The sequence below is a fragment of the Eptesicus fuscus genome, chromosome 12 (genome assembly GCF_027574615.1).
Source record: "Eptesicus fuscus isolate TK198812 chromosome 12, DD_ASM_mEF_20220401, whole genome shotgun sequence".
Classification (NCBI taxonomy): domain Eukaryota; kingdom Metazoa; phylum Chordata; class Mammalia; order Chiroptera; family Vespertilionidae; genus Eptesicus; species Eptesicus fuscus.
Window position 1 is genome coordinate 60,563,037 of NC_072484.1, and position 26,228 is coordinate 60,589,264.

At 38.9% G+C, this 26,228-nt stretch overlaps 1 protein-coding gene across 1 annotated transcript in view; it reads left to right on the plus strand.

Moving 5' to 3' along the window:
- PTPRM (protein tyrosine phosphatase receptor type M) overlaps positions 1 to 26,228 on the plus strand; it is a 650,464-nt gene that overhangs the window by 454,599 nt on the left and 169,637 nt on the right. The window contains exon 14 of the mRNA XM_008159881.3: positions 3,359 to 3,491. Within this exon, the coding sequence (XP_008158103.2) occupies positions 3,359 to 3,491 (133 nt within the window). The remainder of the gene's footprint in view (positions 1 to 3,358; positions 3,492 to 26,228) is intronic.

Sequence of the window (26,228 nt, forward strand, 5' to 3'; positions counted from 1 at the left end):
TGAATATGTTTAGGCCTAGATACTGCCCATTGCTAAATGTATATATTTGAATTTATTCTTTTTATAAAGACCCAAATGTGCAGTAAACTCTAAGCAGAATGCACAGTAGGGGGAAAAATGCCTTTCCATGAATAATTAGAATTGATATATCCCCTAAAAAAAAAGAATAAAAGTTTATGCCATTAGAAACCTGGCAAGAAAATAACAAGACAGAGGGGGAAATATTATGAAAACAACCCTTTTGCCAAGCAGTTTGGAAAGTATACTGTTAAATTCAGAGATTTGGGTGGAGGGCAGGGAACAAGCTATCATTTGCAATGACATTCTGTCACTCCATCGTCCTCTGTCCGAGGCTGACTGACAGCTCACCAACACACGTTTCCAAAGAAACAAAGTAGAGAGAGAAGCACCCTACGGAAGGAGAAGATGAAGTTACTCATTTCAGGGAGGGCTGGAGGGCAGGCAGAGAAAGACAGGAATGACATGTATCTAGAGTGAACCTGGAATTAACGACACGCACCTCAGGGCCGTAATTTATTTCATCCCAACTTGTGTCTGTGTTCATGCTTCCCCAGAGTAGTGCTAAACCCAGGCATGGGACTCAACCCCGTCACTCAGGCACATCGCAGTGATCTAGCGGCTGTGCCCTGTTGCCGGCAGAGGGTGGGTGGCTCCCAGGCAGCACCAGGCAGCCTCCTTGCCTTTCTCGAGTTGCCCTCCATTTTGTATGATTGCTACCCTAATCACATTGCAGCTGTGTCCTGCAGAGATAGAACATTTCATTTTCTTGACCTGCAATGTGAAATGAGTTAAAAGTAAGTGCTAAAGAATGATAATACTGAGGTTACGCTGGCTGCATAGCAATGTGCTTGCCTGCTTCCTATAGGGAATGAAAGGCTGCGGGGGCGATCTCTTTTCCTGACCCGAAGATGTATAGAGTCATTTACCAGTTCTCACAGGACACAGGCCAAAGGCTAAAGGAACACACACTAGTTGCCTGGTTAACGGAAGCAAATGCATGACCATTATCAGGACAAACTCTTACTGAATGTTTACAATGTATGGGTTGTAGCCATGTATTTTTATATTACAATTTTCTGAGCTAAATTAAGGTTTTCTAAAAAAAAAAAAAAAAAAAAGTTCCTTTCCCAAGTGTTGTATATACTGGCATAATTTGGTTACAAAAAAACTTAGTGAATCATCTATGTAGAAAATATATTTGGAGAACTTGCAATCTATAACTAGGTTTGTAAGATGCATGGAATGAGTCCCAATATGCCAACATTTGGAAGAATAAAACTAATTTTATTTTATTATTTTTAAGTTAAGATTTTGTAATTGGGTAGAAAAATCAAAATTAGACACATTGAACCTTTTTCAGTTTTGTGAATTTGAAATATGTTATTTTTACATGGATTGCTTTTTTAACTTTTCATTTATCCTTTTATAACATACACATTTTTTAATTCTCACGTGAAGGTATGTTTTTAGTTTGTTTTAGAGAGAGAAGAAGGGAAAGAGAGAGGAGAAACATTGATGTGAGAAAGAAACATCATCTGTTGCCCCCCGCATGTGCCCTGACTGGGGATTGAACCTGCAACCTTTTGGTGAACAGGATGATGCTCCAACCAACTGAGCTGCCCAGCCAGGGTTATGACATACACGTTTTATCTTTAAATTTTTCCCAGCAACGTATTTAGTGTAATAATGTCCTCCAAATCTACCACTTGGTTGTATGTTCCAGTGGCATATTGGAGTAGTATACTTAAGATTGTAATTATAATAAAAGGAGAAAACATTAATGACTTCAAGGTTTATCTAGACAACTAGTTTGAGAGATATTCATTCAAACAAAATAACAGGACATCCTCCGGAAGTGGTCAGAAATAAAAATGACCTATCAAGAATTAGCCCGAAGGTTTTGCATTTAATTAGGTGTCCGTTGTACAGCACTGCTTTCTGTATGATAGTCACTTTGATTGGAATGTACACACGGAGTGCAACTCAGATGACCATGGCCTCCTGTGCACTTCGTGTTTCTCCCTGACCTTGACTATCTTCTGCAGTCTGATGGCCACAGCTATGTTCAGGCTGCAGAATCATCTACAAAATCTTAATGTGGATGCCTTTTGAAAGAAGCGTTGTTAGTATGTTCCCAATGGAAACAGATGAAAAATTATAGCTTGACACTCCCTACTTCTCTGAGATGACTCATCTTAGAATAAACCCATTCTAGAATGCACCTCACAAAACGAGGGTTAAGCTTTTCAAGAGCCAGTTGAAGTATGAATGGAAAACACAATGAAAGGGTAGAAAGGGATGGTACCAACATTCAATTTTAATTACATTTTTGCCAATGAAACAAGAAGGAAATTCTAAGGTGAGAAATTTGAACATATGACTTTCCTCCTTTCAGGATGATTTGTCAACCTAGTGAGGGTGACGTGATGGCTCAGATGCTGAGCACTATCTCGTTCTGATTAAAACGGTAGAAGCCCTTATAAAAATGGATTCTGTTTAGTGAATTGAACATTACCTTCCTAATATTTTTCATCCTGAGCTCATTTAGCAGAGGAAATGGATATTTCATCTGACGTTGATGTGACATTCCATCACATTATACCATAAACAGGACAAACGGTGTTTTGGAAATGAGAAAGCAGGAGAGCTAAGACAGCCGCCACTGTAAGGCTTTGGTTATCTCATTTCAACAGATATTAAATGTGGGTGCCAGTAGTGTGATCATCAGCTGCTTCCTACGTTGTATAAATTGCTTAGAAGGAGTCTTTTGCCTACCAGATGTGACCTAGATTTAGATTTCCAAAGACAGAGGGGAAAAACCTCTATTGTGTTAAAAAAACAACAACAATTGCTGGTAAAATGCATGGTAAATGAGCTTATCTCACTTTTCCAGGTGTTTGGGTTAATATGTTATAGAATTACTGCTTCATTTATGAAAAATAATTGAGGAAACTCTTCCAGCAAATCAAATTTGGATAAAGGCTTAGGATAGCAATTGTGTTGTTAGCAAGTTTTAAAATGGCAGAAAGAGCAGGGAGCCAATAGAGATAATAAAAATATAAAAAACTGTGTTTGAGAAGAGTTTCTTATAAAAGGGTCAGTTCTGGGTGTGCTCTCCAGCTCATGTTATAATTTAGTAAAATACTGAAGAACAATGTGAACAATTATACTCCTTCCAGTGATTTTGAAAGCTGTTGAAAAAGTCAAAGCTTGTCTGTCTGCAGGCTCTGATAAGTCTTATTACTGTGTTACATGCAGAAAAAAAAAAAAATGTAATGTAACATCTCTATTCTCTCTTACTCACCCTCTTTTCTTTCTCATTTCCTTTCATCTTTAGGAGCTGCTACTCCAAAGCCTGTCCCAGAACCTGAGGAACCAACAGACCATACAGTTAAAATTGCTGGAGTCATTGCTGGAATCTTGCTGTTTGTTATTATATTTCTTGGAGTTGTGTTGGTAATGAAGAAAAGGTGAGCTCCTCGCTTTTGCTAAAGATGTGGTGCTATTCCATTGTTGCCAAGTTGCTTCGTGTGTGTAAAAATAGTCAGTTATTGAATTGGCTTTGATGACCAAGACACATCTGTGACCCTGATTGTTGACATTTTTCATCATGTAGCATTCAAGGTTATGGGACAACATTTAGGATAAATGGTTACTTTGTATGAATATGCAAAGCAAATCATGCCAAGTTAACATAAAAATCATGTGTTTTCCCACAAGTCGGTATGTAAAGCTCTGCAGAATCTTTAAAGACATTTATTCACCAGGAAATGTTTAGTACTGATTTTTGACGTGCTAACATATTTGATGTTCTTGGGGATACGAGAAAGAAGGCTTCCTAATCATTATAATGAAGATGAGGATGACAGGATGGAGCCCATGTTATGTGCAGGCACCATGCTCGGGGGTTAATCAGCACAACACCCCATGAGAAAGAGACTCTTAAAGAACAGCCTGGCAGAAACACAGGGTATGACGTGCTTAAGGACAAGAACTAGAGCACATGGCATGTTATGAAACTGCACTGTCTAGCCAAGGGGTAGTCTCAGGGAGGAGGAAAACAGATACGGCTATAGTAAGGGATCCTTACCTCTGATGCTTGAAAAATATACAGTGTCATCTGTTTTGTGAAAATAAGCAAAAACTTGTTTAATAATAATACAATGTTTAATTTCTATAAAAATTATCAATATAAAAATATAGATGGTAAAGTAACTACTAGATAAATTTTCCCAAACAGGGAATACTCAGATCTTGTTTCTTTATAGTTTTAAAATAATTATAGAGTGGGAGTAAAGTCATGGATGGTTGGGGGTGAGGATGGAGAGGTTGGGAAAATGAGGTCTTGAAAGTCTTATCTGGTCATCTAAGGAGGCTGGATATGGCCCTAAAATCAGCTGTTGGCCTTTAAGCAGGTAGTAGTTTGATATAATTTTTATCTTAGAAAGATCACTCTGATGTTAGAGTTGAGCACAGTGTGGGGGAAAAAGAACTACAGTCAGAATGACCAGTTGAATGAAGAGAGGGCATATTTAGAAAAATTAGGAGAGAAGGTAAGTTTCTGTAGCCATCTGAAAGCGGAAGCTGAGGGAGATGGAATAATGCAGAAAGAATCTAGTTTACTGTGACCAAAATGTGAAATATAGAAAATAGAACATATTTGGGAAGTGAAAATGGAGAGTTCGTCTTTGCACTTTGTAAAGTTCACTCTCCCTGTAAAGTCGTGGACATACCCACTAGGCCATTGGATATGCTGGTGTGAACTAGGATATCCAGTTGCCATAGTTAAAGTTATCGACATGTCCTGGAGTGGAAGCCATAGGTTTGGATGAGGTCACTCAAAGGTAAGGGTAGAGTGAGAAGAAGGAAGTAAGGAAGAAGATAAAACCTTGGGTAACAGCAGTATTTAAGGGGTAAGTTAGTATCCAAATTATATATATATATATATAATTGAATGAAGAGAGGGCAGTTTTTAAATATATATTTATATATATCAATACACACACACACACACGCGCTTCTTTTTTTTTTACTTCTTCCTTCTTTGATAGTCAGGCCTCAAGACAAAATATTGCTCTCTCCCAGCTATTTTTATCACTAATGGGTTCCCATGACTTGAACTCTTCCTTTCCACATGTCTTACATCTCTATTCCTTTCTCTCTTTTTTTACATCATTTTATTTCTCTTCTTATTTTTAATTCTTTTTTCCTTTTCATTTCACTTCTCTGTACCTCTTTTCTTTACACTTCTTTTCTTCTTTTTTGGCTATTTATCTCTTTATTTCTTCCTCCCATATCTTTTTCTTTTTTATTTTTTTTTTTCTATTTTACTTCTGTCTTACCTCTCATATTTTTTCTCCTGGATGTACTTCATCTCTCTCCACCTTGATGTTTAAGTATATCGTACCAGTGGTCTGTACTGTTGGGTGTAGGGTTTTTTTAGTATGATTCTGTATAAATTCTAAGCAATACTAGGCCTTCCATGCCTGCATATTAAAATTAAACATTTTGGAGAGATTTATATCAGTTGTGGAAATATGTGGAGTTTTGTGTCATCTGGCAAGCAGTTGCCCTTGTGACCTTAGCTAAATGTGAACTCACCCTCCCAGGGTCTATCTCTGCTGGGTCTCTCAGGTAGTCATGGAGGTGATGTCATAAATTATGCATTTGAAGATATTGCCTATGGTAATATATGCCCTTGATACAATTTTAGACTAAATACCAATAACTCATATTAAATTTACATGATTATTTACTACATAATAATCTTAAAAGTGTTGTTTTCACAGCATGTGCCACTTTTGTATTTGCTTTTTTAAAAAAATATAGAATATGTTCTTTGTAAGGCAATATACTGTGCCTATAACTACAAAACTTATATGATTTAGACCTGAACAGTCATGTTGTACAAACTATCATATTTAACAGAAATTCTTAAAATTCCCAATTGTTCAGGGTTTTACCCAAAAATGTTTTTAAAGTTTTGTTTTTAAACATAATAGTTAAAATATGATATTAATCATGGATAAGTTGCTGGAGTGTTATTGATATGTAATAAGCTGCATGGTTTGGTTATCAGAAACACTGAATATATTTTTTATTGAGGAACACTTGACATCTAACATTTTATAGTTTCAGTAAAGCATACATTACAAAATGATCACCACAATATATCTAGTCACTATCTATTACCAATTACATAGTTATAAAAATATTTTTTCTTGTGATGAGGACTTTTGAGATGTACTCTCTTAACAATTTTCAATTATGCAATGCAGTATTATTACCTTAAGTCACCATGCTACATTACATTCCCATCACTTATCTACTTTATAGCTGGAAGTTTACACCTTTTGACCTCCTTCCCTCATTTCAGCCGCCCCCCTCCCCCGCACCTCCCCCACCCCCCACCCCCGACCCCAAGAGGAACACTGAATCCAGACTTGGAATTCCTAGATCTGTATGTTAACTAACTTTGTGATTCTGAACTTCTCTGGGCCTTAGTTTCCTCATTTGTAAATTGAGAGATTTGCACTATATGATCTCTGAAGTCCCTCCCAATTTCAAAGTATCAGGTTTTCTATTATGTAGCAGCCTATGGTGACAGTACTATACATTTGCTATTCTAGATGTACAGTGAGTGGCTCATTAATGTATTTCATTATTTAAACATACCCAGTGTTTCTTTCAAAGGCTCTCTTTGCTCAGTCAATTCAAGTCTAGAAGTGTTAGTTGATGAGTGGTTTATCTTTTAGCCACAAGGGAAGGAAAGAGAGGAAAGGAAAAGAATTACCTCAGGTGTGGGATTAAGTATAGTATTGGTCATTTTGCTGGTTAGAGCCTAATGCTAATCCAACTTTGACTTCCAGTCCTGTGAGAGCCAGTTAGCCTGTTTTTCTTCTACCTACAGTACTGAGTCGGCCAGCACAAATATATGCCATTGCTATAAAGACAGACTGGGCCCAAGAGAAAGTATGGGTGAAACAAATTCATTAAAATTTCTTGAAATACAATTGGATGTCTTTCTGCTGAGGAAAAGTCAGTAGTTACTGTCTGTGTTTGTTAGCAGGCCAGGCCAGGTGGGCCTGAGATCTTAAGAGGAGGAACAGCGAATATTATTGGGAGGCATTTTCCATTATTAGCTTAACTAAGTTTGTGTTACCTTCTGAAAGACTAACCTCCTATAAAAAATAGTTGCTGGCCCATCCAGTGTGGCTCTGTGATGCAGCATGGACCTATGAACCAAGAGGTTGCCAGTTTGATTCCTGATCAGGGCACATGCCCAGGTTGCAGGCTTGATACCCAGTAAGGGGTGTGTAGGAGGCAGCTAGTCAATGATGTTTCTCTCTTATCGATGTTTCTATCTCTCCAGCCCTCTCCCCTCTCTCTCTAAAAATTAACAAAAACATATTTTAAAAAATAGTTGCTGAAGGGAGACCTCTAGTAAACATGGAAAGTCTGTTCAACTCATACTAATTGATGGGATTCTTAGGCAATGATGACTAAAAACAGAAGTGACCATCAGTTATATTTAGCTAGAATGTTTTATAAACCTTTCACAGATTTATGACTAGTTGTTAATTTGTTTATAAATATTAATTCATTTGAGCCTTGCCGGGACTAATTTGAAATATTTTCCTTAAAAACTGATACAAAACCCTTACATTTATTACCTGATTATTCCCTAAGTAAAGCAATTTTTATTATATTTATCTTTCCCCAAAACATGCTTTCTTTTGAGGTGCAGTGTTTGATGCCACAAGTGTTAAGGAAGGGTATGAGATGAATAAAAGCTTCATACATGACAATATACTCTCAAAATTAAATAAGTTGAGTAGGAGATATGTAGCTTTATCATGTTTCATCATGTATTATTAAAATATCTACATTTTCAACAGTTTCCATAGCAATGATTTATCTCAATAACATGTTTGACAGAATTTAGCATACAAGCACCATTAATTTTATGCTGATAAATTATATTTACTATTGTTCTAAAATTTCTATAGATCTTTTAAAAATTTGAGAACATTTATATTAATTACAGTAAAATTCCAGTCTCAGCTGATGTGGTAAATAGAAATGACAGAAGTTGTGGCTCTATGGAAATAATCAAAGAGATATGCATTCATGGTCAAAATAGCAAATGTTAGCTATTCAACTACATGAACATTTGTTCTAGGTAAATATAACTATTTTAATTCTGAAGCACTATACCTCTACCTTCTTTCCACAACACATTTTAACAGATGTATATTTGTCATTAAATGCAAATGCTGCATATCTCGTTAAATATTTAGCACCCATTATATTATATTTAAACAGTACTGATACTTGCAAGAAAAAAAATATCAGTAAAAATAGGAAGTATTTCTGAAGACATCATGAAACAAAAAGGATAAAAGAGAAACTGATGAAAGCCCTATTTTCAAAGAGATGCCTGCAGCATGTGGCTGGAGGCAAGCTGACATTAAATGCAGTTCTCCCACTATACCTGTTTACCCCCGAGATAAGAATTTCTGTTCCACTCTAACCAAGTGTGCATTGTATGTGGAAAATATTTTAAGTCCGGAAGTCTTATTCAAAGTCCTGTTTCAAAGTCACATTTTCAGAAACTGCATTAAGGAAAGTAGACATTTCTTTGTGATTGTTATTTAGAATATGTATACTTCATATGCAGCCATATAAATAATAGCCAGATGCCAAGACTGTTCTACTCTAGCGCATGCATTGGCATGCATGAAACAGGAAATACGTACACACAAATGAACATGGATATGGCATACTAATCTGTCCACTAGCTCATGCCCTTCAGTTTTCTAAATGATGATTGAAACAACTTGTTGTACAGAGGTAAGTTAATCAAAATGACCTTTTTAAGGTCTCCTCTAACCTGGACTTCATATGATTACCCGAATAGCTCCTACATGAGCCACTATTTTGGACTCAACCAAAGGTTTAATTATATTCCATTTTAGAGGTTCTTTGGGAACTCTTTATAAGGAAGGTTTTATTTTAAAAAGAGTGTGGGGGGATATCGGCACCAATGTTTTCATTTTACAGGAGGAAAATGTCAGAGAATGACAACAGAGCCACTTGGGCTTTAGAATCTTACAAACCTGGTTAGAATCCCAGCTTCTACTTGGTAGCAGTACAAACTTAGATGAGAAATGTGATGGTAATGTGTACTTCATAAGGAAAGCATGAATATTAAATGAGATAACTCATGTACACAGTTGGTGCTTGATAAATGATAGCTTAAGGCTCGTTATTGGAGGTTGGGAAGTTCACGGTGACATAGGTAGTACACGCCGAGCCTGGGATAAATCCAGGTGTGTCTGATTGTTAACCACCTTACTACACTAGTCATGCAATAAAACTCTGAGATGCCTCTTGCTCTGTAACACTCAAGATACTCTGTAATCAGTGGCGGGAAACACCATATACTCATCAGCTTGTTTCAGTTTACTTTGCTGTAAGCCTACCAATACTTGAAACTTTGCCAGCATGTTTTAATCTTCTTTTTGAGCTATCATTGGAGAATTAGCTAAATGAAAGCTTTTTCCACTTCCTTCTTCACAAAAGTGTTTTTTAAATACCTTCAAATATATGTACTTTGTGTATTCCTTGAATCGTAACTTTACTTCAGACAGCTCACAATAGTAAGGTGACTATCTTTGCCTGGTTTAGTGAGTGAGAGAACTTGGTGAAGTTTCCTCATGCGCTGTCAATCAACAGAGTCTTTGTTCTTCCCCTTCTGCCTCAGAGACAAATGCTAGAACCTAGGTGATAGGGGGCCCCCGGAGACAAATGCTTGCATCCATACCTTGTGACCCTGGGCAAGATATAGTTTTGTGGCCCTCATTTTCCCCAGGTGTACCAAGGGCATAATAATAGTATTTACCCTATAAGAGTGTTAGGAGAAGATAATTCGTTATTACCATTGAGTTGCTGGTCCCGATAAACATTAACTACATTATTAATAATATTATTAATAAGCTATATTATTAATAACCATAATACATTAGTATTTAAGCTGTAGCTGACTCTAGTTTCAATGTGCATCACACACATGCCTCAAAGTCCTGGTTTCCATGCAAGAAGAACTGCTCTTGGCCATGCTCACCCAGCAGTGTTCCTGAAGTAGAGGCTCCTGCTCAGACCCGGGGACAGCTGGAATATAGGAAAAAATTCTCTGCAGAGAAGTACTAGTAAACCAAAGCCCCCTACCATGCGTGGGGACTTCCCTCTATGCCCAACTTTTTCTGAGGGTGCATGGCCATGGCATTTAACTCAATTACTTTGGGCATTAAACCCCATCAGGTCCCGGCCAGGTGGATCAATTGGTTGGAGTGTCATCCAGTATGCCAAAAGGCTGTGGGCTGAATTCCTGGTCCGGGCACATACCTAGGTTTCAGGTTTGATCCCAGTCAGGGTGTGTACAGGAGGCAACCAATGTTTCTCTCTTACATCGATGTTTCTCTCTCTCACTCTCTCTCTCTTCCTGCCTCTCTCTCTCTCTAAATCAATAAACATATCCTCTAGTGAGGATAAAAAAAAATAGGAAAAGAAAAGAAAGTATCAGACCCAGACCCAGTGAGGGGCCAAGTGGTCTGTCTCCAGGGGTCAGAAAAAAAGGGCAGCCTTGCTCTCTTTAGGATGCTTACTAGGGTCATGCATGTATGTGGACTCCCTGCTCAGCCAGCTATCCCAACCCCAGGTCAGAATAGGCCTCTGGAGCCTCTGGCAGTGGATCCTTTTGCCATGTGACCAGGCACCAGCCATCTCAGGGCACAATTGTCCTATTGTTTCCATTTTTAATGCCCTCTAACTTTCCAGCACAGCTCATTTTTATCCAGTATCCTTTAGTGTAGCTTACTAAAATGTTCTTTCTGTGTATCTTACCTCTGAAGTTCAAATCTAATGGTCTAAAGATGTTAAGAGGGGCTTGCATATTTATCATGGAAATCAGTGGTTCTCCACACTTGATGTCTGCAGACAGCGTGTATTGACATTCCCAGCTTAGTCCCACCAAGGCTGCTAATGTTCTCCAAAGGGTATATATCTCTATTCATGTTGACCTGGCTTCACTTTCTACAGGGCAGGGCAAAAGTAGGCTTACAGTTGTGAGTGCACAAAACAGAGTTATTCTTGTGTTATTATTTATTAATATTGTGTTTTCCATCTGAATGACTATAAACCTACTTTGGTACTACCTGTGGTTCATAGAGTAGGAGAAACCCAGGGCCTGAAAACTAAGGATATTTTACTTGGGATCATTGTCTAAACCTGTCATCTTACTTAGTGAATCCAGGAATTCAAACTTACCAGTATCGTTTCTTCAATTCTTACTACTTTTGTTTTATACTAATGACTAGAACAGTATTGAAAAATACTTTGAGCATATGGGGGGAAATTATGTATATACGGGCGAATTTCTAACCTGACTTCTTTGGGCAAGGTTTGTGATCCTTCTTCTACTAACATAAATCTAAATTTCTTTTTAATAAGAAGAATTGTATCTGGAATCTTTAAACTAGGTTCATCTATAGAAATTAATTAATTGTTAACTAGAATAGACCAGAGCTACTGTGTTAATGGAGGAAGGAATGCTTCGTTTGTTTGTTTGTTTGTTTTGGTGGATCTCAGCATTACAAGATGTAATACTGTATTAAATAATACAATGACTTGAATAGGAAAGGCATGTTTTCACCCAGTATCCTCCGAAAGTGGGCTTCAAAGCGAACAGTGCTTCACTAGACCTATTGGATTGCAGTTTTTGTTATTTTCACACGTGCTATTTCCTTATTAGCTCTGCAATGGTGGAACTAAAGTAAAGCTATTTTTTATGGCAACTAGTAAAAATTGACTCATTTATTAAATTCAACATACTTCTATTTGTAAAAACAAGAAATATAGTCCAGGTTATCCTAAGAATGGCCCATTTTATCTCTCCTGCACATGCAAAGGCATGAATACACCTTTCTAAAGTTAATTATGTTTCTGAGATGGCTTGAAGCAGCACCTTCCTGAATAGCAGAATTCTAATTGGACCCACAAATTTGGTACTTTCCTTACTCGCCCCCTCATTTCAGAGCTCACAGCACACTCTCCTTGCATTCAGCCTCTTGAATTATTTGGGTGCCACCTGTCTTTTCTATTAAATTATCTCATGTTAAGGGCTGTGATGTGATCTTTTTTAATCATCTTTGACTCCCCACTTCCCACATCTAGTACAGTACTTTTCCCATCGTAGATATGTAGTATATTTAATAATTAAAGACAAAATAAACTTCTTTAATACAAGTCCTTCAGTGCAACACTAGACTTTGAATTGCTTTGGCTTTCTATTTACAGGTATGTAAATTGTATAATATAATATATTTTATTATTATTTCTGAAGTACAGGCAGTCTGTGGGCAGATTCCCTGTTTTAATTAAATGATTTTTTTAAAGTTTGAATTCCTTAAGTTTTTAATTTGAGATATCAGAATAGTTTAATGAATAGAGATATATTTAAATTCAGATGCAGCTTAATTAAAAGAAAAATATGCTCATAACTATCACTTACTTAAATTATCATTTATTTTTAAAACCCCTTTGAGTCTTTTAGATATATAGAGTACTCTGTTGCATATTTTTCACAAGTAACATCAATTTAGATAAAAATTGTTATATTCAAAAAATGAATAAACAGCCTCAAGATGAATTTTTCTTCATGGTATGAGCATTGGTCCTAAATAAATTAAAATATCCAATTTTTCAGGTCTTCCTTCAGTGGGTTTATAATGGAAATGTTCAGGCTGATGTCTAGCTATGCCAGGACCCTTTGTAATTCACCCAGAACTTCTCATTTCCAGGCAGACTGCTAATAGCTCTCCCCCTGCATCCTTGCATGGAATTGTTCCTTTGAGTGTGATTTGATAAGAATTTATGATAAATAATAGTTCACTGTATAGTTATTGGGAGCTAACACACTGTCCTTTATCTTTTTACTTGCTTTGTCTAAAGCCTATGGGTTGTGGGTTTGAGTCAGCAGTCAGTTTTTTTGAAGAAATTGGCCATTCCTCCAAGGGAATGGTCAGCTTTAATGCCTAATTCTTAGGCTGTCTTACCCTTTACCAAAGGGAAGAGTGGAAAATCTCAGAAATATGTTACGATCTTAAAAATGAAGTGGTGACATAGCATTAACTGAAATTCTTAACTCAATGGCTGTCATCTGGGATTAGTATTGCCCATTTAGGGGACACTTGAAAATGCGTGAGGGTGTCTTGCTGAGAATGGCTTCATTATAATTGTGTCTGTTGACTGTATAGTTTTGTTGCCCCAGTGGTCAAGATTTCTCTTTTATAATTGGTTGAGCTAGGGTTGACTCAGAATTCCGATTCTAAGATTCATCTTAAGAGTCACAGCCAGAACTGCTCTGGGGCCAGGAAAGGTGGTCCAGCCGAGTGAAGGGGAAGCCCTGGTGAAGACTCTGCCTTGAGAAGGCGTCTGTTCAAGTTCAGTCAGGTATACTCCAGTGTTACCAATCTTCCTGTCCCTGCCCTCCGCCCACACAGAGAAGCAAGAAATCTTTATTTATTTTATTAAAAATTTTTATCATTGGCAACTAATCAATTTTTAAATGTTGTGTTGGACACACAAAATGGGGTATCTATTTACCAATTTGTGATTCCTAATTCTAGTGTAAGATAAACCAAGCAGGGGACGTGTAAATGATGACATTTTAAAATCCTTTTATCACCTACCTGTTTCTGGCTAAATTGTCTTATACCAGAAAGGAAAATAGACTTTTTGCCCAAGATTCCTCTCTGTCCAGGTGCTATTTGATACATATGATGCCATCTGATAGCAAAACGGGCCTGCAGTGTATTTTGTGAATAGGCAGTTCCTGCTTAGAAATACATGATAACCTAAGCTTCCCTTATCCTGTTGGTGATGCTCCCAGGTAGTTTGGATTATGTTCCTCCAGTTTATAAGTAGAGCCCATCCCTGCTTTCTACACTAAGCATTGCTACTGACTCCTGGCTCTCTCTCTCTGACCCAAGTTGGCAATCTCTGGACACCAGATGAGCCTCAGATAGTAACTAACATCTATAAGATTGCATTCTGCTTAGGAGTAACATTACATGTTTAAAATTTTGTTTATAGTAATCATATTTCTGGTCTGTTAAAATGGTTTCCCCACTGTAGGAGAGAGTACCGGGCTGCCCGGCAATGTTCACCTTTGTGGATGGCCATGTTCCACGGACGCTGGCCCACACCAGCTCGGCCCTCCTTCCAGAGATGACTTGCTGACAGATTGTGTCTGGCTGACCAGTCAGAGCCCTGGGTGCTGTAGGTTCTCCTGCTGCTGAGTGCAGAGCAGAAACAAAACCAGGACACCTGGAGATTGTTGTGAGAACAGGCTCTTTGCTGACACTGTGGCTGTTGATTTCTTTTTGCAGGATTTGAGAAGGAGTAAGATTTATCAATCCGCTGTAATCTGAGAATAAGCAGACAATATATTTCCCTATAGATCCTTTAGCCTCCACCCTAACACACACACACACACACACACTATCTATATGAGAATTCAAATTTAAATAATCTCCTGAAGTGCCCCATCGTCCAATCCACGGCCTGGTGACCCCACTTGACATCAGCTGCAGTTATGAAAATGTCCTGCTGCTTTTGCTGCAGTGAATACTGGAGCCCTATGGGCACATCTAACACACCAGACACCACAGCCCTACCACCCTCTCCACAGCGGCATCTAGCACCTTCTTAGGAGCCCGCAGACACCTAGGAGCCACTGCCCAGCCTCACCGCCGCTCACTCCCCAGGGCCAGGCCCACCCGCTTTCACACCTTGGCAGGAAATTGCTCAGGTGCCTGAGCGCAGCAGGCTTCCCTTCAAGAGCAGTGTGCTTTTCTGCTATCCTAATTGCTGGGCTGACGCCTGGGCTGAAATGACCCATCCGTTTGGATCTCCAAACAGCTTCTAACTCTTGACCCAAAACTTCTCCCTAAATTCTAAAATTGTGGGTTTTTTAATAACCTGGAACTTTGAGTGCTGGCCTGCTTCTGGAACCTTGCCTATGTCTGGATGAAGTCTAGCGTAGTGAATGCTCCCTCAGGTAGCTGCGTGCTGTCAGTGTTGCGACGGTGAGGTCCAGGCTCTTCACCCCTTAGTTAGTGCAGTGTCCCTCCGCTGTCCAGAGCTGATACCAGTTAGTGATCGCTTCCCAGGGAAGCCTGCCAAACACAGAGCCCAGGACAATGCTCTAACAGAGGGACAGAACAGAAGTAAACGGTTCTTACGCTGTGTGCCTTTTTACTTTTATGATTGACACTGATGTAAAGAATAACAACGGCCACACCATTGAACCGCAGTTATAAGTCATTAACTAAAATGATAATTCATTATGTGAACGGAGAAACCAACTCTAGGAAGAATGCGGTTGATTAATGAGCATCATTAACAAGTTCACAGTTTCAAAGGTCAAAATTATCGATCTGATGATGTATGGTGTAATGCAACACTCTTCATTGACGCTCAAGTCCTTTTTCTAACACAGAAAGTTAAAGGAAATCACCAACAATTATTTTGATACTATGTGTTCTATGACTTATAAAAATTTGAATTCTCAAAATATCTTTTAATTACTATTCTGACCACTGAATTAGCATTAGCTTTTTTTTTTTTTTTTAGTTTAAATTGAGGGTACTCAGCCATCATTTCTCTTTCAGATGTTACACTGCTAATTTTAGTGAGAATAAGTGAAGAACTTACAACAATTAAACTGGAGCTCTGAACAAATTACAATCAAGCTGAGCTGAAGTAAATGATATAGCCATATGGAAGATCCGTAAATTAAGAGAGAAACTAAGCAGAATTTGGAAAAACTAATTAAAGCAGATTTTTGGTTCCTAAAATGTTGTTTATTATGGTGTCTTAAGGGGCCTACTGGAGAAGACTTTGTTAGCCAAGAAGTCTCCTACTTAGTTCATTTTTGTGATTTGGCAAACGCAGTCTGTTAAACTTCTTTCTCTAGCAACATGCAATCCCTTTTTAGGTGTGCATGAAATGAAAACCATACTAAACGAAGGCTCAGAAACGAAGCACTACTGGTTTTATTTGCAAAAATGTCTTTCTGCGTATTTACCCAAAGGAACTGAAAGCAGGGTCTTGAGAGACATTTGCATACCAATGTTCATAGCAATGTTACTCACAATAACCAAAAGGTGGGAGCTACCAAAATGCCTATTGATGGAGGAAAGGATAAACAAAATGGGGTATTTACATTCAATGGAACATTATTGCCTTAAAAATGAAATTCTGACACATAGTACAACATGGATGAACCTTGAGGCCATTATGCTTTGGGAAGTAAGCCATTCACAGAAGGACAAATACAGTATATGAAATACCTAGCGTAGTCACATGCATAGATACAGAAAATAGAATGGTGGACGCCAGAGGCTGGGGAATGGTGGAATGGGGAGTGAGCATTTAATGGAGCTGAATGGTGGTGGTGGTTGCACAGCAGTGTGGATGCACTGAATGCCACTGAACTGTACACCCAAAAATTGTGAAGTCAGTAAATTTTATTATGTATTTTGCAGTTTTAAAAACTGTGCCAATGTTGGTGAGCAGAATGTTTAGACAGGTTTTGAACCATTGTTGCTGCCCTCATCATTCTAGGCATTTGTCAGCTAGAGCATCAGACCAGCCGTGGTAATTGTAGACTAGCCTTGTAATGGAGTGTCTGCCTTTTGGACTGTTAGGCCCGGGCTGGCTCAGAGAGTTACTTTGTCCAGCTCACACCAAGGGCATACTGATGAGTTTGGGACTTGGTTGCCTGAGGCTAGGAGGTTCCACAGAAATACATCAAGCCTCATTTGGAGCTTGCAGCCTGAAGTATCCCAGCATTGTTACTGACAAAGATGACAGTGTGAACCTCCTCAGGTAAGCACCTCCTGAATTGTTACCATATACCCTGAAGCAAAGCAGGATGGCCGCCTACCTGGAGTCAGTGAACTGTGCACTCACATTACTTGTGATGCACTTATTTCAATCATAAGTGAAGAAAACAATGGGTTCTGCTGCCATTATTTCCAGACACCAGTGAGAGGAATACCGGAAGCATGAGGCCCATGGCTTTCCCACCTGTCAAGTTTTTCTTTTTTCTACTAGTAATGGTGACTGTGGCACAGATCGCCTACAAACAGAATATGAATATGCCCAGCATTCCAGAAGTTCACAGCGCTTCAAGTGAAATCCACATAGCTCCCCACATGCAGGCCTCAGAGTGTGTGCAGGTTCAGTCTTGTGGGTTTAATTTTAAAAATAAAAATGAAAATTGAATTCAGTATATGCCCCCTAAAGCTTGCAGCTAGGGTTTCACTCAGTTAAATAAAGTTCCAGTTAGTGGGTTCTGAATTACTTTCTGGGTTGCCTGTTTCTAAGTAGCTTTTCTGTACAGAGTAGACTTGGTGGCTAAACTAGAAACTTATTGAGCTGACTAGAAACTTATTGAGAGCAGGAACCATGGCCTAATCACTTTTGTCTGTCAAATTCCTCATCCAGACTAGATAGCTATGTGTGGATCATTGAATAAATGAGTGAATAAACAGCAGGTCTTATCATACGTGATCCCCCTGTGCTCTTCCCCTCAGCTGCTGACCCCAGACTATTTGCTTCGTGTCATTACTGAGGCAAGGAACAAGGCCTGTTCTTGCTTCCTTTTCTTCTCCTTGCAAAACCCCTTTGCCTGAACTGTGGCCTTCTCCTTGTAATTGGAGTCAACTTGTAGAGGAAGTGTCCCATGAAGGGAGGTCTGCTTCACCACCCTATATTGAGGCACTGTGTGTTTATATATATTATGTATAGCAAGCTTCTTACAGAGCCTGTCTGTCCTCCAAATAAGTTTATTAACCAAAAGGGATGGTAATGACTCAAAAAAGGATAAAAGCAAGATTTACCTTGAATAATCTAAATGACTGCTAAGACACCCATGAATGAATGTGAACTGACTCTTCTAAATAGTCTTTCCATTGTATTATGACAGCAAAGATGATGATAATGATAGCCTATGTATAAGCATTTGCCTCATATTAGGCACTGCTATAAGTCTTTTATGAGCATTATCACAGTTAGGCCTTGTAACAACTTTATGATATATGTACCGAGACCTTGTTTTTAGTCAAGGAAGCTAAGACATAGAAGAGTAAGTTGTTTAAAGAAGCACACCATATGTTCAGACCCTAATATATGGTGACAGGAGATTTGACCCTAGATGGTGGGCACATGGTGTAATATACAGATCTTGTAACATAGAGACGCACATCTGAAACCTATATGATCATGTTGACCAATGTCACCCAATAAATTTAATTTTAAAAATGTTTTCTGAATTCAGTTGAATAAAAAATAATAAAGAAGCACAGTCAATAAGCGACAGGACTGAGGTGAAGCCAGCTTACCTCCAGAGCTGCATTCTGAACCAATATGGTTCTTTCATTAAAATGTAATGGAAATAGAAAAAGATGGACACAGTACCTACCCACTGAGCTGGAAAGAAGCCAAGAGAAAATCCCATGACCTATATTGTGACCAGCATTCCCATAGATCTCACCTCATGGAGTGTATGAAAGAAGAAAAGTGTGCCCCATGTGAAAGAGGAACCCTGCCAAGCCAGCCAGGCAGTCTGAAAACTGCCACAGCTCTGCGGCCTGAAGGGCAGGAGGCAGAGAGAACCTGGGTAACTCGGCTCCTCCAGAAGTCTTTGACAAATCAAGCATCTCAGGAGACATGAAGTAGGCCACAAATGAATGGCCACCTTTATGCATAAATAATTTTCAATCCCCATGGTAACACATTACACACATTGTAAAATTTCAAGTTAGTTCGGCAGCCTCTCTCATCCAAAATGCAATGAATACTTGATTTCCATTCTCCTCCTAACACCATACGGCTTTAGCCCCATGACTTGAACAAACCCTGTTGTTGCTGTATGTACACTGCCTTATCCAATAGGCCAGGCCTGCTGCTTCTCAGCATCCCCCCGATCAGCTGGGCTCACCTCTGTGCCTCAGAAGTCCATAATTAATACCCTGTTTCCAACCCACAGAAAAGACTGGAACTTGAAACTCCAACTGTGTTCTCATTTCTTACCCTCTCACTTGTTAGACTCAGAGAGGAGAGTGCAAGGCTGCCAGTCTTTGTATGGTATACCCTGCTCTGCGTTCCATTACTGCTGCGCCTCCATGGGACTAATGAGGAGGGGTGGTTGCTTGTGTTGGTAGGAGCATCTGTAGTTCAAAGGCAAGAAGTCCAGTGTCTGGAGTGAAAAGATGCAATGCAGTATGAGGTTTGAACTTTAGCAAGTCAGATACAGGCTCTCAGCGGGGCTTGCAAACCCTACTTTCAGGAACATGCAGGCTTGTGGTTATGATATATGAAAAGTTTGAGTAAGAGGAATGTGATACGGCAGCTCTTTTTTACTTTTGGTCTCTGCTAACAGTGTGTCATCTGATGCCGAGATAAATATTACCTTTCAATGATGCAGGGAAATGAATGTTAAGCTATATATATATATATTGACTGGAGGCCCAATGTATAAAATTCGTGCAAGGGGCTTGGCCCTCATAGCCCTGGCTTTGTCCGGAAGGTTGTCCGGATGGCCGTTCTGCTGTTCGATCTAATTAGCATATTAGCTCTTTATTATATAGGATTTTAGAGAGAAAGAGACAGAAAGACAGACATTGATTTTGTTCCACCCATCCATGCATTCATTGGTTGCTTTTTGTATGTAGCCTGACTGGAGTTCAAACGCTGGTGTATTGGGATGACACTAACCAACTGAGCTACCCAGCAAGGGCTGGATGTTAACCTTTAATGTGATTTATGCCTTGCCATTTTGGCTGGCATTAGGCCTCTGGACTGATTTTCATACCAGCTTTCTGCCCTGGCTTGCTTATTCCCAGCTGTACGCATTTCCCGTTCCTATTATCTTCTGCCATGCAGGAAATGGTCTCAGCTTCTCAGCTCTGGAGAACACTGAGTATGTTTCTGGCACTCAGCTAAAAATAATTACTGGCATCTGTATGCTTTTCTTTAAAATCTATTTCAACATTATTTTATAGTATTAATCTTTAATCTTAATCTAGAAGGTATTTCCTGAGAATTATTAAATATTTTCAAATGAATTTGACAAAGACATATTTTCAGTTTTTGATCATATCTAATCTCAATTTTATGCCAAACTGTTTGGTTTTCATATTGAACCTGGCAGCCCAGACCACTTTATAGCTGAGCCTGCCATAGGAAACTATGGTAGGATCTTTATAACATCTTTTGTAATCCTTACAAAATAAGTATCATCATTAATATATTAAATTAAACTTAGCTAGAAATAATGCATAGACTACATTTAATGCCCACTGTAATCTTTGTTTTAATTTTTTTCTCCTCTCAGTAGCAAATTTGCTAAATTTGGTAATTTACAGACTTGTTTTCTTTATTTGTGAGAAAAATAACTTAGTTCCATTCATATTTCTTAAAATAACTGTTTTATAAAGTTCCCTTTTTAAGTAGACTCAACAATCAATTATTATCAATAGAAGACGGGAAACATCCAGATAAAACAATAGGTAATCACAAATTGTTTATAAAGTGGGAAAATGCTGACCACTTACTCCTCTCATTAAGTTTCATGGAGCAGGATTTAACCAATGCAAGCAAATATTATGGCATTGGAATTCCGCTCAGTAGGTCCTTACAGTTTTGTGCACAACCTCACATAGCACAGCCCCTGTCACCATAGACAGGTCATAAACAGGAACATTTGCTCCCGCATAATTCAGATCCACTCTAATATACATGTAAGCTCTGCCTAGACTCAATGGAAGAAGTTAAATAAAATATATTGCTTCCCTGTTTGACTTTTGAATTAAATTTCTTTATAAATATTATATCAAGCCCCTTAGAAATCATTTTCTTAAAGAAATATTGTGAGTATATAGAAGGAAAATGAAGACTAAATGTCACTGATGGGTCACAGTGAGAAACAAGACAAGAGGCCTGTTTCTCCTATCTTTTTTTTAAATATTTTTATTGACTTCAGAGAGGAAGGGAGAGGGAGTTAGATAGAAACATCAATGATGAGAGAGAATCATTGATCGGCTACCTCCTGCATGCCCCCTACTGGGAATCGAGCTCTCAACCCTGGCATGTGCCAATGACGGTAATTGAACCCGAGACACTTTGGTCCACAGGCCAACGCTCTATCCACTGAGCCAAACCAGCTAGGGCTCTCCTATATTTTATCTTCATTATTTTTTTTCCATTCCCCCAAAAAGTTAATTTAGAAAGTCCTATTGCAGGGTATGACAGACACATGTTAGCAATGGATGCCCCAAAAGTTACATATCCAGAAATATCAAGTTGAATAAGTCAGATGTCATTTGTCAAATTAATAAGACAAAAACTTTTTGCTTGGTTTTTTGGTAGGTTAAGGAAGGGTAAAAGTAATAGATTTATTTAAAATTACTTCCCCCACTACTGAGTGCATTCATTGAACACTTTATTTTTATTTATTTTTTATTTTATTTCAGAGAAGATGGGAGAGGGAGAGAGAGATAGAAACATCAATGATTAGAAAGAATCATTGACCAGCTGCCTCCTGCATGCCCCCTACTGGGATTGAGTCTGCAAAGAAGGCATGTGCCCTTGACAGGAATCAAACCCAGGACCCTTCAGTCCACAGGCTGACGCTCTATCCACTGAGCCAAACCAACTAGGGCTACTGAACACTTTATAAAGTAGACCTCAATGCAACTATTTCCATTAGCCTTGATTTATACATAAATCATTATAAAAAATAGAGAAGAAAAAACTTATCTGTATAAGCTAGGATAAGCTTCCATATACATCATAGTATTAGTAAGAATTTTACCCAAGGCAGGAATTTAGTGTGGTACATGTGTGTACATTTACTTAGTCTTGAGGAATCGCATGTTGATTGCTAATTATCTTTTTTTATTCTGCAAAGCATGTATATATTTATATAGGCTGAATGGATATTAATTCATTGAAATGCTTTTTTTTTCTACATTGGGTCCATTTCTTTTGTTTTCTGCAAATACATATTCCTGAAACAACAGTATTTGGAAAGATGATTTAGTATGCAAGTATTCACTTTACACTCCTGTCATTTGGAATGCATCTAATGCACAAGATTGTTCAGACTAAATGATGCATAGAATTTCAAGAGCTGCAAGGAGCCTTGGAGTTCATCTAGTCCTAACCTCTCATTTTATAGATGAAAAAACAGAAGCCCGGATAAGTGAAATGCTTTGGTGGGGGGAGTTGGAGCCCACAGCTGCAAATCCCAATTTGCGCTTTCTGCACAGATTGCTTTAATGTGACTTTTCTGGTGACTGCTTAACTGAATGATGTCAGCGATGCTAATTTCATGACATGTCACTGACAATGCAAGGGCCACACAATTAATTTGAGAACGTCTACATTTTTCTAGTACAGCTAGGTGAGCTCCACTGAGCAAGAAGAAGTCTTAATCGGTGACAGTCCCCAGTTGCTTGGGGAAAGTGCTCAGCCCAGAAAAGGCCCCAGTGTTGTGTGATTGATTGCTGTGCTGGCCACACAATTATAGTCGGTTACAGTCTTTGCTCCCTCCAACTACCAAGCAGTAAATTTGTAAATGAGCTGAGCATTCGTTGTTATTAAAGCTTCATTTTAATATTTTCTTTATGCAATAAACATTTAACATTAAACTCAAGGAAAAGAAGCAGCCCTGAAATTATTTATAGGCAGTCTTTGGTCTATAGCTAGTTTATTCGGGGCCCTAAAAAGTAATATACAAAGATTTGCCTTCCTGTTTATTATTACAAATAAAAGTTTAGACTTATGGCCTGGGGTAGGAGAAGAAACTCATTAAAGGAGCAAATTACAGGAATTTTCCTGAAGAATTGATCTCTAGACCAGTCCGGGCACTTTTTGTCTCCCCTGGCATTATTATTGTAACTGGAGGGGAAGGTCTTTCCATCCCTCCCGATAGCCATCAGAGATGTCCAAGCTTCTGTCGCTTTTAAAGTGACAACTACATTTGAAGGCTGTGTGGACTGACCACTGATTGTCAAAACGAGTCCAGAACGAAACCGTTCACCCACACTTACTTCTGAGTCACAACTTGAAGGTGCCCCGCAGCCAAAATAAATTAGCTCTAAATTTTCTGTTGAGCAAAGCCTTCTGCAGGGACCCTCATGTGAATGCACTTCAGTCATTTTGCTGAGGGTGACGACAGGCTACAGAAGTGGCAACACACACACACACACACACACACACACACACACACACACACACACACACCATATTTCCAAGAAAAGATTCTATGTTAAATTCCTGGACAATTAAGGCAAAACGTAAAAATAATTCATCCTAGACCTAAATAACCATTTCCTGCTAAAAACTTTTTTTTTTTTGAAGTTTACTGTCTGAGGGAGGCTTAGAGTGGTTATGCTTCTTGCATCTGGAATGTGTAGAAAGTCTACAGCTATCAGTGTCTCCACAGCAAATGGGCTGTGCCGCGTGCTACCACCACAGCCTGCTAGGTAATTTATGTTGCTTAGGGACTGTAGTTTTCTAATAGATTGAACTGTTAGTTTTCAGGAGGATTTAATGAAATATTGAACCAGATGCCACTGGTCTGCCATGGATGTGGGACTGTGAGAAATGAGGAAACGTTGCTTGGTAAACAGCTCGGGCCTTTTGCCGGCGAAACCAGTTGGGGCCTTAGTGAAAGAATCGCAGCCAAGAGAAAGCGTGGCAGGTTATGTTTAAATATGTTTGCATCTCTGTCCTGTGCGCATTTAGAATGAGAGGTTGTGTCTAGCCCGGGGTAATTTGGATTGTCAGCAAAATTGTCTAAACCTGGAGGTAGGTAATAGGGGCTGTGGTTTTCCTGTGTCTTAGTTGTCTTGTATTAATTCTGTGACCATCCCTATAATTCCACTGGACAGACTTTTGCCATACCCCCAATTTCAACAATATTCGACATCAGGATTGAACTAGAAGGTTTTTGCAAAGAAAACAGTTTCTTCAGAATGAAATTCTTATATGTCATTTTGAGAACCCTGGCAATTAAACTCTTTCCCTAACATTTCAGAACTATTTATTCTTCTCTTTTTTAAATTACCAACATCAGGATAAGAGGTTATTTCTCTTAAAAAAATATTCAACTTGTGAATTCAAAGTCTGACTTTTATCTTTAAGGAAGACAAGTATTGTTAGCTATTTTCTCTTCTTTCTATGCAATTACTTCAACTTCGAGCACTTTTTTGAGCAGCATCCTGTTTATTTTGCTAACGGCTTTAAAAGTTGGCATTTAAAAATGTATCTCTAGTTGTCTTAGTCTGGGGAGCCTTCTTGTTTCTGCATGGCCCATCCTACAGCAGTGCCTGCAAGCACTGGCAGAGGGCACGTGCAACGGGAAGTGTCCTGGCACAGTCTGTCAAACTCACAAACGTACTGGCCCAGTAAAGCAAAAATTGTGGCTTTAAAGATAGTCAAGTCCATAAGGATTTGTGTCCATGGGGACATTCTTTGTCTAAATAACTAAATGTCTGTCTGATGTAGCCTGCATTAGCTTTTAACAATGTAAAACTGAAAGCCATCAGTTTTCTCTAAATACTTTTGGGTAGAAGTGGACAACGTAGTTGGAAACCTTACTTATGCAATTGTGAGGTTTGGTCCTAGGCCAATCCTTAGTAGCTGATCCTAGAAAAGAGGTTGAAAGCTAAAGGAAAGAAGACACCTCTTCTTGTCAAGTCCTCTGTCAAAACGATGGTGACTGCTCTATACACATTGATTCGTGCCCATTTCATGGGACCGTAGTTCCTTCTTGCAGTCCATTCAAGGGAATCCTAGGGGAGTGAAAATGGTGAGATGATCCTGACAAAGATTAAGCGCATCCCGGTCTGGAAGGGCAGGCATTGGCCCCAGCAGGGCCACTGAGTCAGTCTGTGACCTTTGGCAAGTCCTGGGACCTCTCTGAGCCTCCCTGTTTGATCATTTCAGGGACTGCCAGATAACACTTCAGGTTCCTTAGCACTGATGTGTGATTCTATATTACCAGCCTGACCTTTACAACAAAGAAATAAATTGGATAAACTAAAACTTAGATTGCTTCTGCGAGAACTCTTGTCCAATTATTCGATTTACTTATTTCTATGACAGTCACTCTAGTCTGTCAGATCTGCAGCCTAAAATGAATAGGGAAACTTGTTTCCTGTCATATTTATCCCATGTGATGGCTACAAATAAAGTTTGAAATGTATTAATAGTATTCTCCCATACACAGCATCTTGCCCTCAGCTCTTCCATTTAAGGACTAACTACTGCCCCAGCACAGCACTTCATTGGCTTAAAGGGGAAACATTAATTAATTTAAAAAAGAAAGAAAAGATTGGCAACTATATTTTCCAGGCATTTTTGCTCATGTCACTCAGATTTATATGATGGATGAAAGATGGCAAGTGGTGCAGATAAACCTGGCTATTCCTGTGTACCATTTCATATTTGACCCTTTCTTACCTTATAGCCTCACCCTCTCACGCAACAAGTGCAAGGTGTAGATCATCCCAGCCTTGTTTTATGCTGCTATTTATAGCCAATTAGTAGCTAGGTCTTCAGCGCATGGGAAATTTAGTGTTGTGCAGGTCAGAGCTGTTTCACAACACAGAACTGTGTTCCTCCGTGTTTAATCAACGACCTTCTACCTCAGAATCACCTAGGGTGCTTATGATAGTGATACTTCTGAGTCATACCCCAGGCACAGTGGTGGGGGCAGAACATGTATAACAAGTTTTTAGGTGATACAGTGATCCTTACTGACGTTCAGAACCACTGCCCTAGAAGATGGGGCCAGCTGCTGAAACTCCTGTGTATGTAACTTGACAAGATCCTAATTGTGAGGAAGGTTCTCAACCACAGCATGTGGGCTTAATCACCGCATGGACCAGATGCTTAACCTCAGGGTAACCCATTGGAGCAGAGGGAAAAATTCAAGGGAAACACATTCTGGGGTCCTGATTCTGCCTGTACTGTGTGACCATTCTGTAGCAAACACCTTTCGGTATGGTGTTGTCTAATCCTGAATGGCTCCCAGGATGCACTCACCTGGCACTATAATTAATTGTACC